Source organism: Salarias fasciatus, chromosome 5 (genome assembly GCF_902148845.1).
Source record: "Salarias fasciatus chromosome 5, fSalaFa1.1, whole genome shotgun sequence".
In the NCBI taxonomy this organism is placed as follows: domain Eukaryota; kingdom Metazoa; phylum Chordata; class Actinopteri; order Blenniiformes; family Blenniidae; genus Salarias; species Salarias fasciatus.
Genome location: NC_043749.1, coordinates 10118734 through 10131956, shown reverse-complemented (window position 1 = coordinate 10131956; position 13223 = coordinate 10118734). Strand labels below are relative to the sequence as shown.

The following is a 13223-nucleotide window of genomic DNA, read 5'->3' as shown; positions in this document are numbered from 1 at the left end:
AAACATGACAGAAGCACGCAGAAACACCCACACAAGGCAAGGATGTCAAACCTATTATAGTAGAAAGGCCACAAAGCTTCACCTCAATGGGACAAAGGCAGTAAAAAGGACTGAATACCTTATATCTATTTATGTTCAGCTCTTTGTTACAGCGGTGGTTGTTCTAAAGAGCTTGACAAATTAATTTGAGTTTAGTTAGTAAAAAAGAAAATTGAATGATAAATGATAAAAAGTCGATATTTGATCATCTTATTTATTAAAAACAACAGCAACATAAACCTACCCTGAGTCTGGTTGCGTCTTTAGCTGGATGGTTTCTGCTGCTTTTAACAATCATTTTTTCACAGACTCACCTACTTTTCAAAATAGCAATGATTTCCTTTTTTTTTTGTTGATGTCATTTTTATTCTGTGCAATATCATCTCACAGGCTGGATTTAATTGTCTGGTGGGCGGGTTTTGGGTTGGATGTTTGACACCACTGCAATAAAGAATGGGAGGAGATCAGACAGAAACTAAACCCTAAAGTACTGAGTCTGGAGGAAGTGAGCCAGTGTGCAAGTTGAACAGTAAAGGAACTGACATGAAACAATAACACGAACTATAATAACATTTCCTATTGGTTCTTCCATGAGCGAACATGTCCTTCAGCGTGACAATGAGCCCCACGTTGCTCCTGGTAGAGGTCAAGCATGGCAGCTATCAGCTATCAGCTATCAGCAGTGTGTTAGAGTGTGCATGAAAGGATGAATGTGAACTGTGCGAAAAACTTTGAGATTTTTAAAGCAATTGTTCTTTCAGTCAGGTAAAGCAAGTAACGCGTGGAACGTGATGAAATATTGACTGAATGTTGTTATGGTAAAGAAAAAGATATTACGGTGTGTGTGTGTGTGTGTGTGTGTGTGTGTGTGTGTGTGTGTGTGTGTGTGTGTGTGTGTGTGTGTGTGTGTGTGTCTGTGAGACTGAGTGTTGGCCCAGGAAACACCTGACAGTGGGATACCACACAAAGCCGTCTCCCCCCCATTGTGCTGGGTGAAGCATTGATTATTCATCTCTCTGTAAATGTGGGACGAAATGAGGTCAGGGGAGATTCTCCTCGCTGAAGATCATCACCATCATCATCATCATCATCATCATCATCATCATCGTCATCATCCAAGTGATGATAGGAGTAATTATTTTTGCTGAGTGATGGCTCATGAGTCATAGTGAAGCGCGCACACACACACACACACACACACACACACACACACACACACATACACACACACACACACACACACACACACACACACACACCAGCTGAATGTAGTTCTCACTACGACTAACAAAATCGTGACACACACACATGCGGGCACACAAAACTACACACAGCGGGCCATTGAGACGTTTCAGCGGGGATAAGCCTGGATGATGACACAGACGGAGCGCGCTGATACAGTATAGATGAACCTTCTTCGTGCAGCAGCCTCTGTTTCCATGGCAACGATGTAAGGCCTTTCGACAAGTCAGGAGGGTCAGCAGAAAGAGTTGCGATAGCAGATACTTTTTTCAATGTGAACTTTGTTGCTCCCGCTTCTCGCTTTCCTCCTCAATCAATGCCGCAGTGTTACATCCCGCGGCTGCTCGAGAAACAATGAAATTAAAAACTGGAGGATAAAGGGTGATGTGAGTGACTCGCACTGTTCCCAGAGAGAGGAACGAACGGCCTCGCTGGGTCTGCAGACGGGAGCAGAGGACAGTGGTTCAGCTGCTGGCATGGTGTGAGATAAACGGCCCCGTCCCTCCTCCGCTATGATGAACATGCCTGTGTGTCTCTGCTGCTTGCTCCTGGGCTTCATGGCAGTCCACAGTGAGTATTTTCTCTTGAAACGATTTCAAAATGCATGAAGATTTCAACAGCTTGAACTTTCCAAAAAAAAAAATGGTTTCGTCGTGAACGAATAGGAGTTGTGTTTCCTGTCACTCAGTTAATGAGCGGAAAAAGGGAAAAGAACAAGGACAAGATGTTTTCATTGCAAGTCATGTCAGTGCAACGACTGCAAGCTGTAAGGATAGGGTTAGTATTAATATTGGAATAGAATTTATGTAAGATATAAGAAAGGTGTAGAGCAACATATGACTGACGGTCTGCTTTAACAGAAGGGAATGACAAACACAACCATTCAGTCCTGTTATTCTCTTTTTAGCCCAGCCAACATGTCTCATTTATTTGCTGAGTCCATTTCAAAACCAATGACAACAAGTCTTGAACTTCACTGAGATTTATTTAACTCACTTCTCACTGAACTCAGTGACGCTTTTTCGTCAGTGAATCTCCACCGGTTGTCTGCAATTAACAAACAGATTTGAGGGTGGAACAGATGATTTCATCTAAATCTCACCTCCCTGACAGATGAATTGTTCTTCACGATTCATTTCCTCTCAATTTTCAGCACTGTTATTATTTGTGATTAGTCCACAGTTACTCAAAGGTAATAGTCAAAGAATTGACTATTCATCCACCCACAGCTGTGGATCCTTCCAGGGAATAGTTCTCTCTGTTCCCACCACGTCTCTGGCTGTGTAGCCTGGGGCCAATGTACAGTAGTTGGCCTGTTGCGTAAGGCATGCAGGAAGAGTCGCCACTATAATGTTTCAAAGAGAGTGAGATGGTGACACAAGAAGGTCAGGCTGGATTGCATTACCTCCTTTCTTCGGTGGCCCTCCCAATAGACATGAAGACTCGAATTGTTGAGTGGAGTCATTGAACTTTGAAGGGTGTGGTGGGGGGGATTAGGCGGGCCCCAATCTTTATGTTCGCTGAAGGGTCACCATGTTTTACGAAGACCTAAAACCTAAATTAAGAAACACAAACACAGCTCATGATCTCTCCTTCCTGTTTATTGTGTTTGTTTCTGCTCAGGCCGGGTCCTCACGCAGAGTCGCATCGTCGGTGGTCATCCCGCGGCGCCAAACTCCATCAGATACATCGTGTCACTGCAGAGTACGAGTGGTCAACACTTCTGCGGCGGATCGCTGGTTCACCGATACTGGGTGCTGACCGCAGCACACTGTAACATCGGGTGAGAGCGTTCATTACTTGTCAACCATTCAAGCACGTATCACTGAAGTGCATGATGTTGGGTAAAAACTCAATTTCCTTTTTGGATTTTTTTCTTTTCCAAATCTTACTTGATTTGTTCTGGCCCTTTACGGACCCAATGGGTTCACCCTCTATACAAAATGAGCTGTTTGGATTGTGTCTTGTCAAAGGCTCCCTGTAGTCCATCCCAGTGAGCCTGACTTTCTGCCTGTCAACAAGCAAGAGCCACTGGTTGTGATTTGACATCAGCCTCATTATTTCACAAACAAATGAAGCGTCTTCAGCGACACCTGTAACTTAAGAAACGGCGACAAGTGAGCTTGTATGAAAGGCAGATTCATAGCAAACAGATTCAGAGGAGGCATGTAAATATGCAGCTGACCTCAAAACTTCACTCGATCACAGCAGTGTGAAGTTATGAATCTGACAGAAACTATAGAAAGCGTGACAGGTTTCCCTTAGGGATGTTTACTTGTATAATTATCGTCCAAGTGTGACCGGAGAGTTGTATCGTAACTTTGCTGAAGGTGAACTGTTTCTGGAGCGTTTTTACTCTGACAGTGACGTCCTACTGGCAGTTTTTCAGTGGACTAGAAGTTACTGTATAGAAGTAAACTTGGCAGCACGGTGTAGTATGAACAGATGGTCCCAACAGATGATTTAAAAAAAAAAAGAAGAAAACACGACATCCATTCAGATACAGACAGGTCGAATCAAAATGCTTCACTTGATCTCAATATAAAGTAAACATCACTGCAGGCCGTTGGGAAGTGAAACAGCCCAGATGCAGGTGAGTCAGCTGACCTTGATGCCTCATCGAGAGAGAGAGCAAGAGGGAGAGAGAGAGAGGCAGTGTGGTGTTATCCTGTCTGATTCCAGGAAATTGGCCAGATTTCTGTCACACTGTCCCGTCACTGCGTGTGCACAGTAAGTCACTGTTCCTTGGCTGAAAAGCTGCTCGTAGGGGTCACGGTCGACTCATGTGCACGTACTCTGATCTTTCACGTTGTGTACCTGTCATGTTTTTTTCATTCAGGAATAGAACAAACAAACACAAATAGACTGCATCAGGTTGTATCATATAGATCTATTGAACATATATTGCTTTTATACATGATGTTTTTTTACAATATTTGGATTTTACCATTTGGGATAGAAGTTGAAATCGTTACTTGTCTCATATTTTCACTGCCTCCACTGTCTACTTATGACCAGTTAGGACAACAGCCTATCTTAGCCAAACGAATCGAAATCTGTGCACAGTAGCTTCTGCTAATAAAAGGGTAAAAAACAACCTTCACTACCTCACTTCATTAAAATATTTGCTTGTGTGCTCTGGATTGTATATTTTGTTTTGGGTTTTTTTTTTTACATTTCAAACAATAGTTGTTTCAATTGAAGTTAAATGGTTTTTGATTTGCCAAATGACTGAAATGTTTTCAATAGTCATTTCAGTATTTCGACAAAACCACGATGAGGAAAAGTCCCGGTGATATTGTTGGCCATGTGCTCAGTTATTTTTTATTTGTGGTCACATTTCTATTGATTGACTTCAGTTCCACAAGGTTCCGAAGCAGTGGAATTATTGCACCTGTCCCAAAAACTACATCACCACAGTCACTCATTGATTACAGGCCCAAAAAATATTACTGAAATATAAAATGCTTGGAAATATTTAAGCAAACTTGGATCTGTTGTAGTTTGCATACGGGCCAAGCAGGGAGGTCGATGCTGCAGCAATCAAGAACTTGATTTTGGCCCAGTTATCTTTATTTTATCAAATGGCGCAAATGCCCTCTTCTTACTCAACATTATGTTACCTATACTCATACAAAGTGAAACAAGTGAAACCTATTATAAACCTGTTTCCTGTACTCATACAGTTTAAGCTAAGTTAAAAGTCACAAATCCCTTGGCATTCTAATTAGACAATAAACTGAATTTGGATCCTCATTTTAATGCAGTCTGTAAGAAAGCCTTAAAGAATAGGACCAAATGGCAGAGGATTGTAAAGAATTACAAAGTGATAGCTGAGTTAACACTGTCTGATTATTTTCACCTTTACAAGGTGAGATCCCCGAGTGAAGCCAGGTCTTCTCTGGCCAACAGGAGCTTTCCACTCAGCAGTGAGTTCTCTCTGCTTCCATCTGGCCGGAAACTTGGGCAGCCAAAATGCAGAATAAACATACTAAGAAACTCCTCTCTTCCTGGTGCTGTAAAGTTTTTGAATGAATTGGTGTAAGCGTTAAACAGTTTTAAACAGATGTGGTCAATATCTGCATTGTTTTCCTCAAGTCATGAAAAACAAGGTTTTCCCCCACATGAGATAATAAAGCACTGGTTAAGACGAACTCACTGCAACCTTTTAAAAGAGATTTAATGCAAGTCTTTTGTCTTTCAGGGCAGAGCGGATGATGATAGTGGCCGGCGACCACAGAGTAAACGTCTTCGAGGGCACTGAGCAGTACGCGAAGCCCCACAGGCTGGTCACCCATCCGCTGTACAACAGCAGCACCAACAATAACGACATCATGCTCATTAAGGCACTGCACCAATTATATCATTCACAAATGTCATTATTGTCTTGCTCTGATATCTTATCATCATATAATGCAATTGACTTGGTTAGCTGCTGTTTCAGCGGCAGGTAGCAAACAGCACGCTTGTGGTTTGGGTTAAAAATAGCTCCCTGCTGCTGTTGTAAACTGAGTTAATAAACGTTGTGTGTTTAGGCTGTAAAAACCAAGCATTAAAAATGTGAGTTTGCAATGATTGCCTACCTTTACAACCACATATAACCATTATGAAGCCTGTTTAATTGTCAGCGCGCTCACTTGTAGAACTGTCGTCTGGTTTTCTGTCTAGTTGCGGGCTCCGATGGTCCTGAACAAACACGTGGCCCTGGTTGCTCTTCCAAGGCAGGGGACGGGTGTGATCGAGGGCCACGTGTGCCGGGTGTCCGGGTGGGGATACAGTAGTTGGGGTGGATCCCAGGTCCCCGCAACACTGAGGACGGTCACGGTCCCCATCGTTTCACCGGCACGTTGCAACAGCAGCGACTCCTTCAACGGTAATATCACAGCAAACATGATGTGTGCCGGGTACAGGACAGGAGGAAAAGACGCATGCAAGGTACAGAGCAAGAGTGTGTCTGCTTTAAAAACAAAACAAAACGGGGATTTGATGGTTTTTAAGTGTTTCAGAACCAATATAATCCTACCCAATATGACAATCAGGATGAGTTATTCTTTGAAGTCAAGAATATATCCCTTTAAGTCACTCTGTGTGCAAGTGGTTGAATACACTTCTTGCTGCTGCAAGTTGTCATAATTCTGAACAAGAAATGATCTTAAGAGCCTATTCACCAAAAGGATGTTGACTGTATTCACCGCGGGTATTTCACCCAGGAGACCACTTTTTGTGCCCCTTGTGAAATCCAGCAACATCCAAACTCCCAGTTTTGTCACATTGGGATAAGGACCCAACGGACATCCAATTCTCCAGGCTATATCGCATAACACAAGTGATGCCTCTCTTCATCATCTCACAACAGCACAAAACAATAACTCGCTTTTGGAAGAAGTTCCTTCCCCCTGACAGTCCGAGGATAGAGCTCATCATGTCAGTGTTGGTTTAGCGACCAGCTTCTATTGAACTGATGTGGCAGTGCATCCTCAGGAATGATTTTCTAGGAGAGCAGATAGAAAAGCTGCCCCCTTCAAAAAAGGAGAAGAAAAAAAAAGCAGCATAAGAGCTGACTGTAATTTGGAGGTAAACTCATTTGCAGCTGCGAACAACAGCACGGTTTGGGTTGTTTTATTATGTTATGAAGGGGCTTCTGCTCAGCCTTCAGCATGAGAGAAAAATTACATGGAATCCAGTGTGTGATATACCAGCATAGGCTATATTTTGCCTTAGGTAAAGAACCGAATGACTAATTAAAAAGCGCTATATTTAACACTGCAGTAGGCAACTTACTGTTGGCTTTTCTAAGAGTGATGAGCAAATCTAAGAGACAATGTTTTCAAATTATGAAACGAAGTAACACTGCATATGTATCTATATTTGATCACCTTTAAATTTTACTCCTCTGTATCCAAGACTATTATGTGCATATCACATCCTGATCTTTATTAAAAAAAAAATATATATATATATAAAGCCAAATGTAAATGCATGAAATCAGACACACAGGATTGTTTCAATCATCAATAGTTTTACATGTAATGAAATTGGATTTTAAAAGTTAACTGCACACAACAATGATTCACACACATCGGGAAACAACAATTTTTGCTTCAATAAGATAGGAATATTATAGTGTTTAAATTGCTAGGTTGGGGGAACAGGGTGTTATTATGCTTTAAATCCAATCACTCTGTAATATTTTTAAGTGTTTTCTTCTTATACAACAAACACAGACCTTCATGTCTGAGTCATCCAACCCACAGGGGCAGTTATTACATCTTGAAACATTTGCCTCCGAGGCCCCACAGCTCTCAGTCTTTGTATAATTTAGTGTATCCAGTAACAGCAATCAGAGACATTAAAGCAGCTTTACAGAAACATTATGTGAAACTGAAAGCTTCTCAGTGAGGGACATTGTGTTATGGTAACTGATAGAGGGTGTGGTCTGGTGTCCGCAGGGAGACTCTGGCGGCCCGCTGGTTTGCGGGGGACGGGTGTTTGGCGTGGTCTCCTGGGGCAACGGGTGTGGTGATTCTCAGTTTCCTGGCGTCTACACGGCCGTCTCCAGATTTCGCCGGTGGATTGATCACACTATCTACGGACTGTACATGCGATGTTCCAAATACTGACAATGATGGTGATCAAATTGAAGTAGATATTGTTTCCTCCAAGAAAGTTGGTGTTTTGAAAATGTTTGGAGTGGCCCTGGGAGGGGAGTCTGTTGAATCACACTTTAACTATGTTTGCACAAGTACTGATATTATACTGAATACCAATGTAATCATTGGCCGACTCATGTCTTATACGTCTGTGTATCTCATTTTCAGATATTATCTCATACTCGTCTCCTTCTGTAGGATTTCAATAAAGTTCAAATGAAAAAGAACACAGTGAAGAGTGTGTCAAGTCTGATAATATTTTGGTCTTTGTCTAATAATTATATGTCTCTAATCAGCAAGTTAAACGCACGCACACACACGCTCAAACCTACAAACCACACACAACAGCTTGATTTAAAACTAAAACTATACCATACGAAGCGAAACAATGTAGTAAACAGAACAGATGGACCTTCTTTAAAATTTGTGGTCCACAATCCCTTCAACCTGATCAAGCCAAATAGTTATTGCTGTAAAGACATATGAAAACAATGTCTCAACTGCTTTAAACTGGCTTGAGAAACCCCAGCACTTTCTTGTTAGCAGTAACCAAACAATGCAGCAGCTAATTACGTAGAAGACGTCAAAGAAAGAAATAAGACAATGGCTGTAGTTCGACTGTTGACATGTCATTTTTATTCAGTATAATTTGAGCAATTCGGTTAAATCTGGAGGTGGACAAAATGGAAAGCAAGGATACCACGTCTTTACTGGACTGCCTTTTTATAGTTCCTGTCACTGACCTCATGTCACAATGCTGGATGTTCTTCACTTGTTTTTTTAATGCAAAATCTACAAATCATCTCTTAATGTTAAACAAAACGTAACTTCTGCTTCGCTTATTAATTAGTGGGCAGGATAAAAAAAAAATACCACTCTGTTCAGATGGCAATGCGTGCATACAGTATGCGTCACAATGAAAGAACTGGAATAATGACAGCTATATTATACCCCAAAGTTCAGCTCCATCTCCTCTTATTTCATGCCTTTGTGATCGTATTTTGTACATCTGAGAAAGGACAGTCTGTATAGGTCTGTCTGCACATCCCTTTGTCCTGCTGTCCTTATGGGAAGGATGGAAATGTACATTGTTGTCGAGGCTGGACAGCAATGGGTGTTAATTTCACATATATTTGTTTTTGTGTTTGAAGAGAAAATCCCAGGAGGATAAATTTAAGCACACCGGTTTCCATGCCTCCCCCTGATATCTTGAAAGTTTACACCTCCTGTGCCAACATAACACCACAGCGTTGTCCAACTGGATCTTGTTAGGTTCAGGACAAATATATTTGAGGGCCTGCTAGTGCTTTGTGTGTGTGTGTGTGTGTGTGTGTGTGTGTGTGTGTGTGTGTGTGTGTGTCAAAAGAATGATCAAAATAGAAGCACAGCTTGTTTACTGCCATTGTTAACCTTGCCCAATGCTTTATTCGGCACATCAGTCAGGAATTGGGAGACCTACAACAGTCTCTCCTGATTCAAGGATAAAAATGGGACAATTTTTGTAACGTATTATTTTAAACCACAAGATAAAAACTGAAAGCCTGCCAATGCACAACTACATGGATTAAGCCTTCATACTGATCACTTGATGGACCTGAATGTAGTTCTTGAAACTGGATCTTCTGCCTTTGCAGCAGATATCCACTCATCCACGTCGCCCGCACTGATATTACGCACTTTAAAATGAATGGTGCAAACGCGTAAAACCAAGCAGCACAGCTACCCGAGCACGCAAAAGTGAATGTGCGCCACGGGGCCAAAAGTCACATCCCAGCCTATGAAGATGCTGCCATCCTCTGGTGAGGTCTGACCAGGTGGATTCGTGTCCTCATCAAAACCATCAAAAGCATCGGGAAAATTTCGTTAGAATCATTCAAGAGGGGCTTTGGGATTTCATACCCACGACCGGTCGAGTGGTGGCGCGAAAACGACGCGTTTCAAAGACCTGAGCGGGTTTACATTTGTGTGCCATCTTTGAATTGGAAATCGCCCTTTGTTGCATCCAGATCCCGGAGAGTGGAGCATTTGGTACACCACGACTCCAGCTGGAAGCTTCTGCGGGCTGCACCAGAAAACCCCCCATTCAGCTCCCTCGCCAGGTCTCCCCGGGATCCGTGTTTTGCATCGCTCCTCGATTTGCATTTCTTCTTCAGATTTTTTTTTTCCGTGCGACGGGTTCAGCAGCCGCTCGAAACCAGCGGGCGCTCCACGGCTCCATTGTAGGCTGCGCGCGCCTCCATTTCCAAAGCAATACGCACAGAGAAAAGCCGCCTCTGGATTCTCTCTCTTTTTAAAGAAAAAAAAAAAAGAAAAAAGAATGTTGCCGAAGCTTCACGCGAGAGGAAATTAAGGACATTTTTAATTTACTGTTATTGCTGTTGCGCACCTGCGGAGACAGACACGTGTCTTCGGGGTAAACAGAAAGGGCTAGGTCGTGCCTGCAGATCGCACTGTCTCCCCCCTCCTTTTGTTTGTTACAGACGACGGCTCAAGCTTTGGCGACGAGCTTTTACATTTCATTTTGTGCGCCTTGGTGATAAAGACGCATTTGGAGATGTCGGAAGTGCTGCCTTTCAACGAAGAAAATATGAGTCATTATGGAAATGAGGGCGACGAGGGACACCTTTCCTTCACCTGTCGTCTTCAAGACACCAACAACTTCTTCAATGGCTCACAGAATAAACGTCCGCCGAAACTCGGACAAATAGGCAGGAGCAAACGGGGTAATTATATAATTAAGACGTCTTTTTTTTTTGTTGTTGTTGCTTGTATGGCACTGTGGCGAATGCGCACGTAGGTTAATGTTGCACCATAATTAAGGCTGTTTCCACTTGACATCAACAGCACTGTTGCCTTAACGTGCACTCTGAAGATCAGAAAGAAAGTCTGCTGTTTGCATGCGTGTTATAATGTATGATTTTTTTTAATATTCTGTTCGCATTGCAACGCAACTTGGATGCGCAGTGCGCGCTGTTAAATGCCCACTGAACGCTGCTTAACGGAGTTTATCTGAATGCCCCCTCCTCAGTGAATGTTGCCTTTATATGTTGTTTTTTTCTGATCGGTCTGTTTGCATGAATGAGTCAGGTTTTTATTCAGTCTTTATTTTTTAATTTCTTGCAATGCATCCATGAAATCGTCCTTGAAAATTGAGCCTCTCTCTCGTGGTTGGTACACATACACGCACGGGCTGACAGACAGCAGCCACAGTTGCATGTACAGTATCGTGCACAGACACGACATGAACAAACATGGCAAACATAACGGCTTCGCACCTACCGGTGAACAGCGAGGACGCACACATATGAGCACATGCACGTTCCCCAATGCGCATCAGATGCAACACAGTCTGCATGCTTATCTCTCTCTCTCTCTCTCTCTCTCTCTCTCTCTCTCTCTCTCTCTCTCTCTCTCTCTCTCTCTCTTTTCATTATGCTTGGACCCACTCGCTCATGCATGCTCACATCACTCCTGCTCATACAGCGCAGTGCTAATGACTCTGGGGTCTAATGCCCTCCTGTCAGTCAGGGGTAAATTTTCAAGACGCCACACCAAGACGAGCAGCCCTCGTTAACTCTCTCTCCCTGTCATCCACAGTTGTGATCGAGGATGAGAATGGCGAAGATGGAGCACTGAAAAATGGAACAGAGAAGACCCCGGCAGAGGCTTAGAGCGCTGGGTTGGAAACCCCCCCCCCCATCCCCCCTCCCCCCAGAGACACTCTTGAAATTTTTTATGGCGATATTTACCAGTTTTAATCCAAAGACACTGTATATAAGCACTTTCTCTCATGTGGCAGCAAGCAGCACTTCCACACCTGCCTCTCCCAGTCAGTCATGACCGTCCGGATGACACACACTGGCAGGGGTGGGAGATGGCAGCGGAGGAGACCCCCAGGTGGACGCCCCCCTCCCATTCGTGCACATACACACACGCACACAGCCATGCATACGCACCCTCGATTGCAGGGGTTCGCCATAAGTCCAAACATGGGAGAAGACAAGGTTGGGGGGGCCGAGGAGAAAATAAGGAGGCTACGCTGTCGAAATGCAGAAATCAGGGACAGGATACAGACATAAATTAATATGAAAACTAAAGCACACACTTCTCCTCTATCTTACCAATCAAACGTATAGTACCATTCTTTCTGCTCTTCATTTTGACTGAGGGCATGTGAATACCAGAGTTTGTAAATATGGAAAGGGTAGCCCATATTTTCTTGCACAACGTGGGAAACAGTTAAACTGGTTTGTTCTGTGTTGAAGACTTTATTTATTTATTATTGATCTTTTGGAACAATGTCTTTTTCAGTGACTGAAGGCTGAAGGAACTGATTTTCCTTTTTTTGTTATTTGTATGTTGAGAAAACTGAGCAAATGAGAGATTTAGTTTGTTTTTTTTTCACTTAACAATTCTTGATGTTGCCTGAGTGTTTTTTGTTACCATACTTTGCAGCTAACGAGTCATTTCTATACAGTGAACCTCCCACCTGTTTGTAAGCTTCCCAGGCTTTCACCTGGATTGGTTGATACTGTAACTTGACTGTACACACCCTATTGATAAATCTATTTATATTGCATTGTGCATTATTGTGTGTGCCAAATCTCATGAGAGATATACTGTACCGGAGTACTTGTTCTTTTTCGTGCTTTATACATTTACTCGTTGAGTTCAGTCGTTTTGTTGGGTTGCCATTTTTTAGGGCTCTTTTCTTAAAACACTGAAATACCAACTCATGCATGGCAAATATGAAATCATGCATGCATGGCAGAAATTCTAAAACTCTTGTGTATTCTTGAAGCACCTCGTATACAGCTTTGAATGACAAACCTCGAGAAACAGTCTTAATTCTGCGTTGTACTGTACGATTCACACTGATTTGTACAGTGGCCTAATATCTTGTAATAAAGATTATAACAAAGTACTATTTACTGTTAGTGTTGATTGTGGTTTACAATAAGGAATGATGTATTCGATGTTGCTTTTTGTTTTTTAAACGGTTTTGAAACTGTAGCAAAAATACAAAAATCTAGTTTTGTATCGGCGGGAAAGAAAATAGCAGATAGCTTGGCTAACTTTTGGACATGTTCCTTGTACAGTTTCTCCTGTTGTTATTGGATTGCCAAGGACAGACAAGTCAGCATTTTTCCACTGTGAGGACGTAGCATCCCATTCCTTGGAAACATCAGACGTGGAAGGATACAGAAGCGGGAACAATGACGAGCAAATAATCCCATCAAGAATCTGAAGCCAGGCACTTTGTCCTGATTTGTTTAAAAGGAAAGTTGAGAC

At 42.6% G+C, this 13223-nt stretch overlaps 2 protein-coding genes across 2 annotated transcripts; both read left to right on the top strand.

The window, feature by feature from the left end:
- The first annotated feature begins 1793 nt into the window (after positions 1-1793).
- Positions 1794-7901, top strand: LOC115388754 (trypsin). Its single transcript, XM_030092006.1, has 5 exons — positions 1794-1851; positions 2905-3064; positions 5486-5627; positions 5950-6216; positions 7731-7901. Exons 1-5 carry the CDS (start codon positions 1794-1796, stop codon positions 7899-7901), a joined length of 798 nt encoding a protein of 265 aa, XP_029947866.1.
- A 2323-nt stretch (positions 7902-10224) lies between these two features.
- LOC115388781 (calcium/calmodulin-dependent protein kinase II inhibitor 2-like) lies at positions 10225-12858 on the top strand. The gene is made up of 2 exons (XM_030092051.1): positions 10225-10654; positions 11529-12858. The coding sequence occupies exons 1-2, from the start codon at positions 10486-10488 to the stop codon at positions 11600-11602; spliced, it is 243 nt and encodes an 80-aa protein (XP_029947911.1). The 5' UTR covers positions 10225-10485; the 3' UTR covers positions 11603-12858.
- The last annotated feature ends 365 nt before the right edge of the window (positions 12859-13223 follow it).

Bases quoted from the DNA above. Each gene is read 5' to 3' on its own strand.
- LOC115388754 (XM_030092006.1), top strand. From the start codon at position 1,794: ATGATGAACATGCCTGTGTGTCTCTGCTGCTTGCTCCTGGGCTTCATG. The intron at 3,065-5,485 runs GTGAGAGCGTTC...TTTGTCTTTCAG, and splicing joins GCAGCACACTGTAACATCGG to GGCAGAGCGGATGATGATAG. The intron at 6,217-7,730 runs GTACAGAGCAAG...TGGTGTCCGCAG, and splicing joins GAGGAAAAGACGCATGCAAG to GGAGACTCTGGCGGCCCGCT.
- LOC115388781 (XM_030092051.1), top strand. From the start codon at position 10,486: ATGTCGGAAGTGCTGCCTTTCAACGAAGAAAATATGAGTCATTATGGA. The intron at 10,655-11,528 runs GTAATTATATAA...TGTCATCCACAG, and splicing joins AATAGGCAGGAGCAAACGGG to TTGTGATCGAGGATGAGAAT.